The following is a 14323-nucleotide window of genomic DNA, read 5'->3' on the forward strand; positions in this document are numbered from 1 at the left end:
GCAGACTCAGAGACTCCAAGAAGGGACTAGTGGTTACCAAAGGGAAGGGGTATGGGAAGGTAGATGTGGAGGGAGGGAAAAGGGGATGGAGATGTATTATGTTTAGTACACATGGTGTGGGGGATCACAGGGAGAACAGTGTAGTACAGAGGAGGCAAGGAGTGAATCTGTGGCATCTTACTACACTGACGGACAGTGATGGCATTGGGGTATGGGTGGGGACTTGATAATATGGGTAAATGTAGTAACCACATTGTTTTTTCATGTGAAACCTTCATAAGAGTGTATATCAATAATACCTTAATTAAAAAAAAAACCCTACCCATCCTTCAAGGCTTAGCTCATGTGCTTCTACCTCCAGAATTTCCTCCCAGGATGCCCCATGCAGAGGCAGTACCCTGTACCACACTGAGTTTGCATATCACTTTGTTTGGGTCTTGTGGCTGGTGACTAGTTGTACCTCCGAAATCCATTTTCCTCTTCTTTCTGGGTGTAGGGCCATCTAACAAGGCACGCCCTAGTCTTTCTTGCAGCTAGGTGTGACTTGCAGCTAAGCTCTTTCCATGTGATTAAGTCTTGCCAAAGGGAGGTGACAAAAAGTGAAATGGACAAATTCCACATAACTTGCTAAGAAGGAAATCCTTTGCCCAGACCTCTTCTGTTTCTTCCTTCCCATGAGCTGGAATGTGGATGTGCTCATGACCTAGCATAGAGCAGAACTGTCCCACCGGCCTAGGCTGGCCAGCATGTTATGAACAGAGAAATAATATGTCTTATTTGAATCACTATATTTTAGAGTCTCTGTTATAGTAGCTTACCTATAGCCAAACACAGGTTTCTCTGTGGCACCATGTTAAATTGTACTGTGGCTTACAATTGTTTGTATAAGTGTCTAATCTTCCCTATTAGGCAGGCAAATCCTAATTGGTCTCCTGGCTTCCTATCTTGCCCCCTACACTCTATTGTTAGCTGAGGTAATCCTTTTAAAATGGAAATCAGATCATGTCATTCTTTACTAAAAACCCTTGCTCAGTAAGAGCAGAAATCGTTAAAATGGCCTACAAGTTCCTGCAGGATTGGCACCCTCCCACCAATTCCTTTTTTTAAAACACATTTCCTGCTATTTTTAAGATTTTTATTGAAGTATAGTTGACATAATATCAGTTTCAGGTGTACAACATAGTGATCTGACCTTTTATATACATTACAAAATGCACATCACAATAAATGTAGTTACCATCTGTCACCATACAAAGTTATTACAATATTATTGACTATAGTCCCTATGCTGCATTTTTCATCCCTATGACTTATTTATTTTATAATTAGAGATTTGTATGTCTTCATCCCCTTCACCTATTTTACCTATCCCCCCTGAAAGGAAGGAGCGACACACAGCAGCAATTCACCGGAGAGTTCCACTTTATTGGGGAAAAGTACTAGGTTATATAGGGAGGGACATAAGCTGATTGAGGTGTCACTTCAATGGGACTGGTGGCTATTGGCCAGGTGCTGGGATTGGGGTGGGGCGAGAGGTAATTGGGCCTCGGGTGGCGCCGGCGGGAACCGAAGACCCGGAAGAGAAGCAGGAAGTTTGCCATCTTACGGGTGGGGGCCCTTCACCCCCCACCTCCCTCTGGAAACTACCAGTTTGTTCTCTGAATTTATGAGTCTGTTTCTGGGGGAGGGGAGGTTGTTTTTGTTTGTTCGTTTGTTTTGTTTTTCACAATGCACACATAAGTGAATTCATGGTATTTGTCTTTCTCTGTCTGACTTATTTCATTTAGTATAGTATCCTCAATGGTCCATGGTCCGTAGTACTCAAAGGCCCATCAGTCTTTCCACAGATGGTAATAGTTCATCCTTTTTTATGGCTGAATAATATTCCATTATATATATATACACACACACACTCATATATGTAATATCTTCTTTATCCACTCATCTATTGACAGACACTTAGGTTTCTTCCATATCTTGACTATTGTAAATAATACTGCAGTAAACATAAGGGTGCACATATATTCTCAAATTAGTGGGTTTTTTTTTCTTTGGGTAACCACTAATTGCCCTTATCTCACTGACCTTATTTTCTCTTACAGGTGCACTCCACCCCCAGTACACCAACATTCACTCTGCTCCAGACACACCCACCTCTTTACTATTCCTCAAACAAGTTAGATACTCTCCTGCCTAGGGATCTTTGCACTTGCTGTTCCCTCTGGTTGTCCCAGATATCAACATGGCTCATTCCTTTTATCTCCTTCAGGTCTTTGCTCAAATATTATCTTCCCAGGTAGGCCTTCTCTGACTACTGCACTTAAAATTATATCCTTCCTTCCCCCACAATGTCCCTGGCACATTATCCCACTTCCTTGCCTTATCTCTATAGCACTTTTCACCATTTGACATAATATATATTTCCTTTATTTACAACATGGATTTGAACTGTGCAGGTCCACTTATATGTGGATTTTTTTCAATGAATATATTGGAAAGGTTTTGGAGATTTGCAATAATTTGAAAAAACGTTTTCTTTTCTTCCGCTTACTTTATCATAAGAATACAGTATATGATAGATATAACCTATAAACCATGTGTTCATCAACTGTTCATGTTATCCACAAGGCTTCTGGTCAACAGTAGGCGGTTAGTAGTTAAGTTTTTAGAGAGTCAGAAGTTATATGTGAATTTTCGACTGTGTGGGGGCCGACACCCCTAACTCCTGCATTGTTCCAGAGCCAATTATGTTCCTATACACCTGGGTGTATATTAAATTTCTGAACTCGAAGAAGTATGACAAAAGGTCAGAAGGAGAGGTCCTCCATGGACACTGCTGAAAACGGCAGTTAAAAAAAAAATAGGATGCTGCTTTGCATATTTTCTGCCTTTGCCACACAGCCAAATCCCTTCATCTCTGGGTCTGTTTCACCATATGTAAAATGAAACTAGTAGGCTAGATGATTTCTCAAGTCCCTTCTATTTTTATAGCTTACAGTTATGAGCTCTGTGGTGCTCATAATTGAAATTGTGTTTTTTTAGTCTAAAATTCTAAAATTGTATGGTTTTTCTCCTAGTTTTAACCTATGATTGGAATATGCTTAATGAACATGTTGTGCAAGAATATACACATTGGCCCAATTAGCAAGTGTCATTATAAAAATAATAAAACATGGTATAAAAGTTCACATTAGCAACAATGACGCTGAGGTCACATGAGGCAGGTAGGACCAAAACCCAGGTTTTCCAATCATTTCAGGACTCGTAATCTGAAGTCCCATAAATATACTATAGTTTCTTTCCTTTCCAAAGGTTGGATACATCAGACCTTCATTGCCCAGAAATTTTGGAAAAGCCATACTCCTTCATTTGTTTGAACATTCTTGGTCCCAGAGTCAGAAACACAACGCAACTTCCTCTTGCAATGCCTCTGAGTGATTCAGGTGACAGCCTTCAGTCACTTTCCCCACGGTCTTCCAGGGAAAGGCAAGTAAGCCCTTTGGATGTGCCTGTGCTAAGGGGTGTCTCTACGTGATGCAGACGTGCTTCAATTCGGCCCAGTCTTATAAAAATCATGTTCAGAGCTATGCAAACTCATGTTCAGAAATCTCCCCTTCATTCTGACGAACTGTGGCTGCCGTCCTGATACGCAGCGTTTCTTAAAAGGAACGGTAGAGCCACACTTTATAGTGCTGAAGAAAAAAAAAAGGGTGGCTGATTTCCCGCTAGCGGGAAAGCTCAGGCCCTACGCGTCACCGGCAGGCCTCCACCCCTAAGCCTACCGCGGTTTGCCTAGGTTCTCTAGCCCCTCCCGGCGTCAGCCCAGCTAGTTCATAGCCTCGCCCGCTTCATGGCCGCCAGCCAATACCTGAGAGGGCCGGCGGCAGGCGGAGTTACCGCGAGGGCCCGCCCCTCTCTACGGCTCAGCTAGTCAGGGCGGGTGGGGTGTAGACTTCCCTGGTGACCCCGCCTCTCCGGCTCTGGGCAATTTAGAGCCGCGCGGCGGGCGGGAATGTAAGATGGCGGAGTAGCAGCGTGAAGTGACTGGTACCGAGTCTCCAGGCCCACTTTAGTTCGTGTCTTGGCAGCAGCAGTGATCGCTGAACGGAGTGCCTAGGTAGTTGGCCAAGATGCCGAATATTAAGATCTTCAGCGGCAGCTCCCACCAGGATTTGTCACAGAAAATTGCCGACCGCCTGGGCCTGGAGCTAGGCAAGGTGGTGACTAAGAAATTCAGCAACCAGGAAACCTGGTAAGGGCGAAGTTGGGGCTCCGACCGGCCTCACCTGCCCAGGCGGCGGGGGCGACGCCTGGGCGGCAGAGGGTAGGGAGATGGGGCCTCCGCGGGAGTTTGCGAGGCACTGAGGTGGAGGGAAGGGGCAGCTCTGGCTTGCGTGCCCCCCGGGCTGTTTCCGTTATTTTACCACTCACGGAAGAGTCACGTTCATTCTCACCGTGCTGTGGGGTGGAGTCAAGATGGAGCATGAGGCAGGGCTGCTGGGTTTGAAGGCATGGGCTGGAGGACCCAAAGCGGGGATTGTGGCTGCCTACAGCTACGGGAGGGCAAAGACAGCCTTAGCTATAAGGACACGTGGTTTTGTCGCTTCGCTGCTGAGCCATCCAGGCCGGAATGGATTCGCTTCAGCTCTTGGACCCGCTTGCTTGGGAGCACCTACTGTGTACTGAGCCCCCCTGGTGTTTCTCCTGTAGTCCGAAAGGGAGCTTTTCAATTCGAAATGGTGTCGGTCGGGTTTGGTGTTGAAGGGAAACTGACATTAGGTATCGAGGGCGCCAAAATTATTACTAAGAACTTCCCTTAGATTGGCAGGCGTTGACTTTTCACATCTTTAGAGCCCTATCTTCAGAATCTTTAGAATCGGAGGCAAACTTAAGTTAAATCTAGTTGATCAGATAAAGTGATGTGTTAACTCTCCATCCTGATTGCCAGCATCTCAGCTTCAGCCATCCGGAAAATTTTAGAGACCCTTTATTCTGGAGTCCCCAGTGCAGCTACTGGTACAGATAATACAAAAGCATATTTTTCAGTAGCAAAGCCTATCCTGAACTTGTTCACGTCTCTTAGCGCTTTCTGGGGAGTTTGGAAAACAGTTTTATCCCTGAAAGTTAAAATAATTGAGGGAAGGCAATGGAGTGGAAGACGGGGATCCCGTAGTGCATTGTAACTCGAATTTTTTTCATTGCCTTGCTAATTAATTAAACTTGCTCCCTCCCCCAACTTCCATCCGCCTCCTGCACCTTGGGGCCATCTTAGAGATAACTTGGTTACCTGATCCATTCAATACCCCTTCCACCTAAATGTAGTCTTCTGGTTCTGATATGCATACTTTGTCTCGTCATTACCCTGTTGATCAAATCACATCACTGCCCACAATCTTACACTTACAGTCGTCTCTTAAGGGTGATCATCTGATCACCAAAGCTACTGATCAATTAAATAACTTAAAATTGTTTTGAACATTTTTTTCTTAAATGCTTTTGTTCCTTTTTACTTTTCTTTAAGCTTATTGCCAGAGTAATTCCCCTTACTCTTTTTAGACCCTGCTGATAAAAGCATTCACCTGTAGTGGACAGCTTCCTTCTGGATGCTTGATTATTGTGCCTCTGGTTGTGGTGCAAATGATAGTGCAAACACTGATGCCGTCTGTAACTAGGCAATACCTTAAGTCAAGAGCCAAGCTGGTGTCTTTAGCTTTGACCACACCATTATGACTCATTGGCTGTAATAACGAAGACAAAACATGACCAGATTTTGCAATATAGCTGGGAGGCAAGGAAAATTTTCATTTAGAGAGTATTTTTTGGCCCCCTTAGAGAAATGTGGTTATTAAATCCTTTTCCTATGCTTTTAGGAAAAATACAGGGACTTTATTTTTCCTTGTGTTAAACCCTTCAGCCTTGCGTAATGGAATGCAATATCACAGAACCTGAGGCTATATTGGAAGGGGGATGGGAAGAACTGATATCTGTATTCATCAGCAATCCCAATCTATTTCTCTGAGATAAAAGGCTGATTTCATTTTGTAACAACTGGACAGTAATGTGCTTGGAAACTGGGTAAGATTAAGCCCAACGTGGAAAATTGCTGACTGGTTAGGTTTTCTTGTTTCTGGATTAATTATTAGCTTTTTGGTTCCTTAGATGTTCTGAGATCTTCATTGAACAGAATCGAGAATTTTGCCTTTGGAGCTTTACCCCACCCCCCAAACCTTCAGCTTTTATACGCTGCAGAAATGCTAACTGCTGCCCAGTGTGACTCTTGGGATCTAAAGGTCTGGGACAGAGCAGCTCAGGGGGTGCTCTGGGACATCCGATGGGGAACTGCAGAGCCCATCCTCAAATGAGATAGCTTGTCCTATTTGCTACAATTTGGCAGTATCTCGAGGTTGATGCTCTCCTGAGCGGAGTGGCTTTTCTACAGAAGTCAGGATTATCCATTGCTGTTCATTTATTTAGGAAACATACACACACATAGGTGGGTGTATCACACACACAAATAGATAAGAGAGGTTAAAAGCTCAACTCTGGAATCAGAGAACCTGGATTTGAAATCTTACTTTCTTTTACTTTCGTTGATTTGTAAAGTAGTATCTACCCCGTATAGTTGTTGTGAGAACTAAATGAGATAAGGGTAAAGTTCTTACTACGTTGTCCAACACAATAAATGCATGATAAATGTTGGTAAGAAGCGGGGTGGGGGTGGGGGATAGTATTGCAGAAAATGTGGAAAATGTATATGGGGGGGGGAAAGACATCCCAAATAATTCCACCACCCAAGATAAACTGTTCGCATTTTGATTTATGACCTCCCAGATGTTTCTATGTGTTTATATACTTTCTTAAAAATGTAAGATGCTGTTTATAGCTTTCTTCACTTAATAATATATTTTGAAGCTTCTCCCCTTAATGTTCTGTTTACATAGCTGTAAATAGCTGTAAGTCTTAACTTACAGTTTTACCATAATATTAGATAAACAAGTCCCTTTTATTATCTATTTCCCTTTTTTTTTTGTAGATAATTATTTTTTATTGAAGGATAGTTGACACACAGTATTACATTAGTTTCAGGTGTACAACACGATGATTCAACATTTATATACATGATAATTCTAGGTACCAGCTATCACCATACAAAGTTGTTACAATATTTTGACTATATTCCTTATGCTATACATTACATCCTGGTTACTTATTTATTTTACAATTGGAAGTATGTACTTTTTTTTTTGAGAGGGCATCTCTCATATTTATTGATCAAATGGCTGTTAACAACAATAAAATTCTGTATAGGGGAGTCAATGCTCAATGCACAATCATTAATCCACCCCAAGCCTAATTTTCGTCAGTTTCCAATCTTCTGAAGCTTAACGAACAAGTTCTTACATGGAGAACAAATTCTTACATAGTGAATAAGTTACATGGTGAACAGTACAAGGGCAGTCATCACAGAAACTTTCGGTTTTGCTCATGCATTATGAACTATAAACAATCAGTTCAAATATGAATATTCGTTTGATTTTTATACTTGATTTATATGTGGATACCACATTTCTTTATTATTATTATTTTTAATAAAATGCTGAAGTGGTAGGTAGATGCAAGATAAAGGTAGAAAACATAGTTTAGTATTGTAAAGAGAGCAAATGTAGATGATCAGGTGTGTGCCTGTAGACTATGTGTTAATCCAAGCTAGACAAGGGCAATAAAACATCCATGGATGCAGAAGATTTCTCTCAGAACAGGGGGGGTGAGGTTCTAAGCCTCACCTCTGTTGATCCCCAATTTCTCACCTGATGGCCCCCCTGCGACTGTGCCTGTCTTAGGTTCTTCCTCCCTTGAGGAATCTTACCCGTCTCTGGCTAACCAGTCATCTTCCAGGACCATACAGGGACTATTTCCCATTTTTTGATCTAATGCTTTTATATGAAAACTCTGAAACATAAATCTTCTAAATATTTCTGATTATTTACTTAGGATAAATCCCGAGGAGGGGGATTATTAAAGGGTATATGCCATTTTTCAGGCTTTTGGTACCTATTGCCAAATTGCTCTTCAGAAAAGTTGAACCAATTTCCATTCTCAGCAGCAGTAACAATATTACTAATAATGTAAAGTGAACGCTTAAGATATGCTAGCTCCCATGCTAAGCAGTTTATATACATAATCCCCTCAACACTGCTATGAGGTACTGTCCCCATTATATATGGATGAAGGAACTTAGATTGAGAGGTTAAGTAACTTGCCCAAATCTGGGTATTATTGTTCTGTAGATTTTTCATTGATACAGTATCTCATCAGAGCTTTTGAAACTTTAGAATGTGCCAAAATTTTTTATTTTAAGTTTTCTTTGATATTCATAAATAACTGGTTTATTTGTTTGCTCTGGATAGGTTGAGAGGGGGAAGAGTTTAAGTTTGGTCGCCTATAATTTTCCTAAGAACTGTATCTCTTGGTTAGTTAATCCATGTATTTTGCATGTACCAATGTCTCCATCTAAATACTTGAGATTTTCCACACCTGCCTTTCAGATTCACTTTATTTCCTTTTTGTGTTTGTTAGCATTCCATGCCAGTCAGGTACACGGTTGCCTGATGCTACAGGAGAGGGTAAAGGAGGACCTTGTTTTCTCATTGGAAGGACATAGCCAGTGATTTTTTTAAGAATTACTTTTCAAACCTTATGTAATATTAGAATATATAATTTTTTTAAGGAATCATCTCTACTAAAACTATGTATTTAGCAAATGCTCACTGATGTTGAAATTGGCAGTGATAATTTAGTTTTATAATTAATACCTTATCTGTCTTCAAGAAAGTATCTGAAGTATGTTTCATGATAGTTACACACATGCAAAAGGTTCGTTAAGTAGATACATCAGAAGCCTTCTAGAACGAAGGACTCTAGTAATTGTGCCAAGAATTTAGCGTAAAGTGATTACTGAAGTTTAGTGCTACTTTAACTGTATCCCTTGACTTCCTGGCAGCCAAAGGGATAAAGGCATATGCAGCGGATTATGTAGTTTTAATTTTCTTAAAACTCTTTAGCCACTTCTAGGCACAAAATTCTAAGAATTATGGGTGGGACCCTTAAATAATGATATTGAGTAACATAATGGAAAATGTAAACAATTTTATATTGGCTTTGATAGTTGAGGCATTTGTGAAGAGCGATAAACCACTGTATGTCTAAGAATGTTCTTTTCTGGTCTTAGATGATAATAAGAAAGCTTAGAATGGATAATTAATGTATCTCTTATACTGTCTTGGATCAGTTGTCAGACTGCTGTTTCCTTAGCTCCTAATCAGATAGTTGGCTCTGGCATGTGAATGTCTGGAGCACAGTTGATATTCTGTGTTCTTGGCTGAAATTAGATCCATAGGCGTCTGATACCAGTTGTAGAGGACACAATTGACATTTTATTGGAAATCAACGTGCCTGACTGCCACTCTCCCCCAAGGGAAATGGAGATCTTGGTCAAAGAGGTGGAGGTATGGGACTCACCCCTTACCTACAGGCAGGATTAAAATAAGTCTTTAAGTTCTGAAGTTGCTCAGATATTTGAAGTACTTGGTCGAGACCCCTGAGTTGTGCACTGAAAAACAAAAGGAACCCTTGTAGCCTGGAACCTTTCAAAGGGTGGGCAGTATTAGTAAGGGAGATCTGAGAAGCCCCATTATACTACCACTGCCTCTCTTATTTGGGCCTACCACAGTGAGTGACTTGGAGAACATGTTCTCCAGGACGTGTCACTTGTTCTTGTCCATGTGCATTTTTAAAAATTTTAATATATTTGTCCTACTATATCCAAAGTATTATAATTTATATGCAAATTATATATAGCTTATAGCACAAATACTATGCTAAGTAAAATAAGTCAGAGAAAGACAGAATGCCATATGATTTCACTTACATGTGTAATCTAAAAAACAAAACAAACAGATTCAAACATAGAACAAACTGGTGAGTACCATAGGGGAGAGGGGGTGGGGAGATGTGTGAGATAAGTAAAGGGGGAAAAATTAGAATGTTTGACATCTTTATCTGGGCACATGAGCGTATACACATCAGAATCTGTCAAGCTGTACATTAAAAAGCCCTCATAATTCATCTATCAGTCCACTTGGGCAGAAATTTTAAAAAGAAACCCCAAAGTATAATAATTTTGATATGTCAGCAGTATGAAAACTGAGCTATATTTTCCTTTTATTTATGCTGACTTTACATTACGTGTGTGTTTTACCCTTACAGCACATCTCAGTTCAGTTCCTTGGTCATACCAGCCGCATGTGATGTGCTCACTAACATGAGTCCAGCGACTCCCATATTGGACAGTGCTATTTTAGGACTTCAACTTCAAAAAATACTGAAGTTGCTCCACAGAGTCCTCCCTGGCTCCCTCCTGCCTGTCCATTTGAATTTTGAAGACTGTCTTCAGAAAGCAAATTTGGAAAGCATTGGCATAGTTGATGTTGCGGACAGATTCAGTAGTTCCTTAAGCTAGGTCTTGGTGATTAATAGATGTCAGTTCAGCTAAGTTGGGATCCCCAAAATTACTATATTATTTATTATGTTGCTCAGTATCACTGTCTCAGGATCCTGCCATGAAATCCCCTGTAGTTGTCACATCCTGGTGGACCCAACAGGTTGCAGTTCTACCCAGAATTAACTCTGTTAGCCAAGTATCTGTAAAAGGGTATGAGCACACGAGCACACTTGACTCTAATGAGATACTTTGCAAGGGATTATAAGTCAGACTTCTAAATGTTCACAGTAGCAGATCTGCAGAAGGTTCACATTCTGTCTAAAGTGAGTGGGTGCAATAGGCAGCCTAATCAATTCTGAGGGATTAATTAATTCATCCTTCATGTCATATTGCCACTGGCAGGCTGGGGACACAGATCGGCGTGACAGATCTGGTCCCTGCCTTCATGGTGCTTTCATTCTAGTGGAAGAGACAGACAATGAAAAAATTAAAAAATAAAGTGATAACAAATTGTGGTAAGTGCTCGTTAGGTAATAACCAGGGTATGAGAGAATAACTGGGGAGAGTCACTTTATTTAATTTTATTATGGGACATGTCAAACATAACCGAAGTAGAATAGTACAATGACACCCCCCCCATGTGTACCCATCACCTGGATCAGCAGTTATCAATTAATCGTTAGTCTTGTTTCATTATTATTCCCCCTACACACATGCACGTATACACACAATTATTTTGAAGCAAACCTAGATAATTTATCACCTGTATGTATTTTTCAGTAACCACACCATTTTCTTGCCTAAAAAAGTTAACAGTAACCTCTTAATATCAAATAACCAGCCAGTGTTTACATTTACCTGTGTTATAATTTTTTTTTTCACTTTGCTCCAATTGGTATGCAAATAAGGTACATGCAGTACAATTGGTTGTTTTTTTTTTAAGTTACTTTTAATCTTACTGGTTCTCAGGGAAGTAACTTTTTTTTTGGTATTATTAATGTACAATTACATGAACAACATTATGGTTACTAGAGTCCCCCTATTATCAAGTCCTCACCACATACTCCATTACAGTCACTGTCCACCAGTGTAGTAAGATGCTATAGAATCATTACTTGTCTTCCCTGTGATATTGTTTGTCTTTTGGATGGTGGCCATCCTCACTGGTGTGAGATGATATCTCATTGTGGTTTTGATTTGCATTTCCCTGATTAGCGATGTGGAGCATCTTTTCATGTGCCTATTGGCCATCTGAATTTCTTCTTTGGAGAAGTGTCTGTTTAGCTCCTCTGCCCATTTTTTAATTGGATTATTTAATTTTGTTTGTTGGGATGCATGAGCTCTTTATATGTTTTGGATGTCAACCCTTTATTGGATATGTCATTTAGGAATATATTCTCCCATGCAGTAGGATGCCTTTTTGTTCTACTGGTGGTGTCCTTTGCTGTACAGAAGCTTTTTAGTTTGATATAGTCCCACTTGTTCATTTTTGCTTTTGTTTCTCTTGCCCGTAGGGATACGTTCATAAAGAGGTTGTTCATGTTTATATTCAAGAGAGTTTTGCCTATGTTTTCTTCTAAGAGTTTTATGGTTTCATGACTTACATTCAGGTCTTTGATCCATTCTGAGTTTACTTTTGTGTATGGGGTTAGACAATAATTCAGTTTCATTCTCTTACATGTAGCTGTCTAGTTTTGCCAACACCAGCTGTTGAAGAGGCTGTCATTTCCCCATTGTATATCAATGGCTCCTTTATCGTATATTAACTGACCATATATGCTTGGGTTTATATCTGGGCTCTCTAGTCTGTTCCACTGGTCTATGGGTCTTCTCTTGTGCCAGTACCAAATTGTCTTGATTACTGTGGCTTTGTAGTAGAGCTTGAAGTTGGGAAGTGAGATCGCCTCCACTTTATTCTTCCTTCTCAGGATTGCTTTGGCTATTTGGGGTCTTTTGTGGTTCCATATGAATTTTTTGTGTGTGTGTCATTAATCTACAATTACATGAGGAACATTATGTTTACTAGACTCCCCCCATCATCAAGTCCATATGAATTTTAGAACTATTTGTTCCAGTTCGTTGAAGAATACTGTTGGTATTTTGATAGGGATTTCATTGAATCTGTAGATTGCTTTATGCAGGATGTCCATTTTGACAATATTAATTATTCATAGCCAAGAGCATGGGATGAATTTCCATTTGTTAGTGTCCTCTTTATTTCTCTTAAAGAGTGTCTTGTACTTTTCAGGGTATAGGTCTTTCACTTCCTTGGGTAGCTTTATTCCTAGTTATTTTATTCTTTTTGATGCAATTGTGAATGGAGTTGTTTTCCTGATTTCTCTCTCTGCTAGTTCATTGTTAGTGTGTTGGAATGCAATAGATTTCTGTGTATTAATTTTGTATCCTGCAACTTTGCTGAATTCAGATATTAGTTCAAGTAGTTTTGGCGTGGATTCTTTAGGGTTTTTTATGTACAATATCATGTCATCTGCAAACAGGGACAGTTTGACTTCTTCCTTACCAATCTGGATGCCTTTTATTTCTTTGTTTTGTCTAATTGCCGTGGCTAGGAACTCCAGAACTATGTTGAATAACAGTGGGGAGAATGTGCATCCCTGTCTTATACCCGATCATAGGTGAAAAGCTTTCAGCTTCTCGCTGTTAAGTACGATTTTGGCTGTAGGTTTGTCATATATGGCCTTTATTATGTTGAGGTTCTTGCCCTCTATACCTATTATGTTGAGAGGTTTTATCATGAATGGATGTTGAATTTTGTCGAATGCTTTTTCAACATCTATGGAGATGATCATGTGGTTTTTGTTTGTCTTTTTGTTGATGTGGTGGATGATGTTAATGGATTTTTGAATGTTGTACCATCCTTGCATCCCTGGGATGAATCCCACTTGATTATGGTGTATGATCCTCTTGATGTATTTTTGAATTCGGTTTGCTAATGTTTTGTTGAGTATTTTTGCATCTGTGTTCATCAGGGATATTGGTCTGTAATTTTCTTTTTTTGTGGTGTCTTTGCCTGGTTTTGATATTAGAGTGATGCTAGGTTCATAGAATGAGTTTGGGAGTATTCCCTCCTCTTCTATTTTTTGGAAAACTTTAAGGAGAATGGGTATTATGTCTTCTCTGTATGTCTGATAAAATTCAGTGGTGAATCCATCTGTTTCTTGGGTAGTTTTTTGATTACCGATTCAATGTTGTTGCTGGTAATTGGTCTATTTAGATTTTCTATTTCTTCCTGGGTCCGTTTTGGAAGGTTGTATTTTTCTAGGAAGTTGTCCATTTCTTCTAGGTTATCCGGTTTGTTAGCACATTGATTTTCATAGTATTCTCTAATAATTCTTTGTATTTGTGTGCTGTCTATAGTGATTTTTCCTTTCTCATTTATGATTCTGTTTATGTGTGTAAGTTCTCTTTTTCTCTTAATAAGTCTGGCCTAGGGGTTTATCTGTTTTGTTTATTTTCTCAAAGAATCAGCTCTTGGTTTCATTATTTTTTTTCTGTTTTATTCTTCTCAATTTTATTTATTTCTTTTCTGATCTTTATTATGTCCCTCCTTCTGCCTCATTTGTTCTTCTTTTTCCAGTTTCAATAATTGTGAATTTCGACTATTTGGGATTGTTCTTCCTTCTTTAAATAGGCCTGGATCGCTATTTACTTTCCTTTTAGGACTGCCTTCGCAGTGTCCCACAGAAGTTGGGACATTGTGCTGTTGTTTTCATTTATCTCCATATATTGCTTGATCTCTCTTAATTTGGTCATTGATCCATTGATTATTTAGGAGCATTTTTTTAAGCCTCCATGTGTTTG

At 39.8% G+C, this 14323-nt stretch overlaps 1 protein-coding gene across 1 annotated transcript in view; it reads left to right on the top strand.

Moving 5' to 3' along the window:
* The first annotated feature begins 3989 nt into the window (after positions 1-3989).
* The window catches only part of PRPS1 (phosphoribosyl pyrophosphate synthetase 1), a 41862-nt gene continuing 31528 nt past the window's right edge, over positions 3990-14323 (top strand). The window contains exon 1 of the mRNA XM_036924965.2: positions 3990-4252. Within this exon, the coding sequence (XP_036780860.1) occupies positions 4131-4252 (122 nt within the window). The 5' untranslated portion in view covers positions 3990-4130. The remainder of the gene's footprint in view (positions 4253-14323) is intronic.

The sequence above is a fragment of the Manis pentadactyla genome, chromosome X, assembly GCF_030020395.1.
Source record: "Manis pentadactyla isolate mManPen7 chromosome X, mManPen7.hap1, whole genome shotgun sequence".
Lineage (NCBI taxonomy): Eukaryota > Metazoa > Chordata > Mammalia > Pholidota > Manidae > Manis > Manis pentadactyla.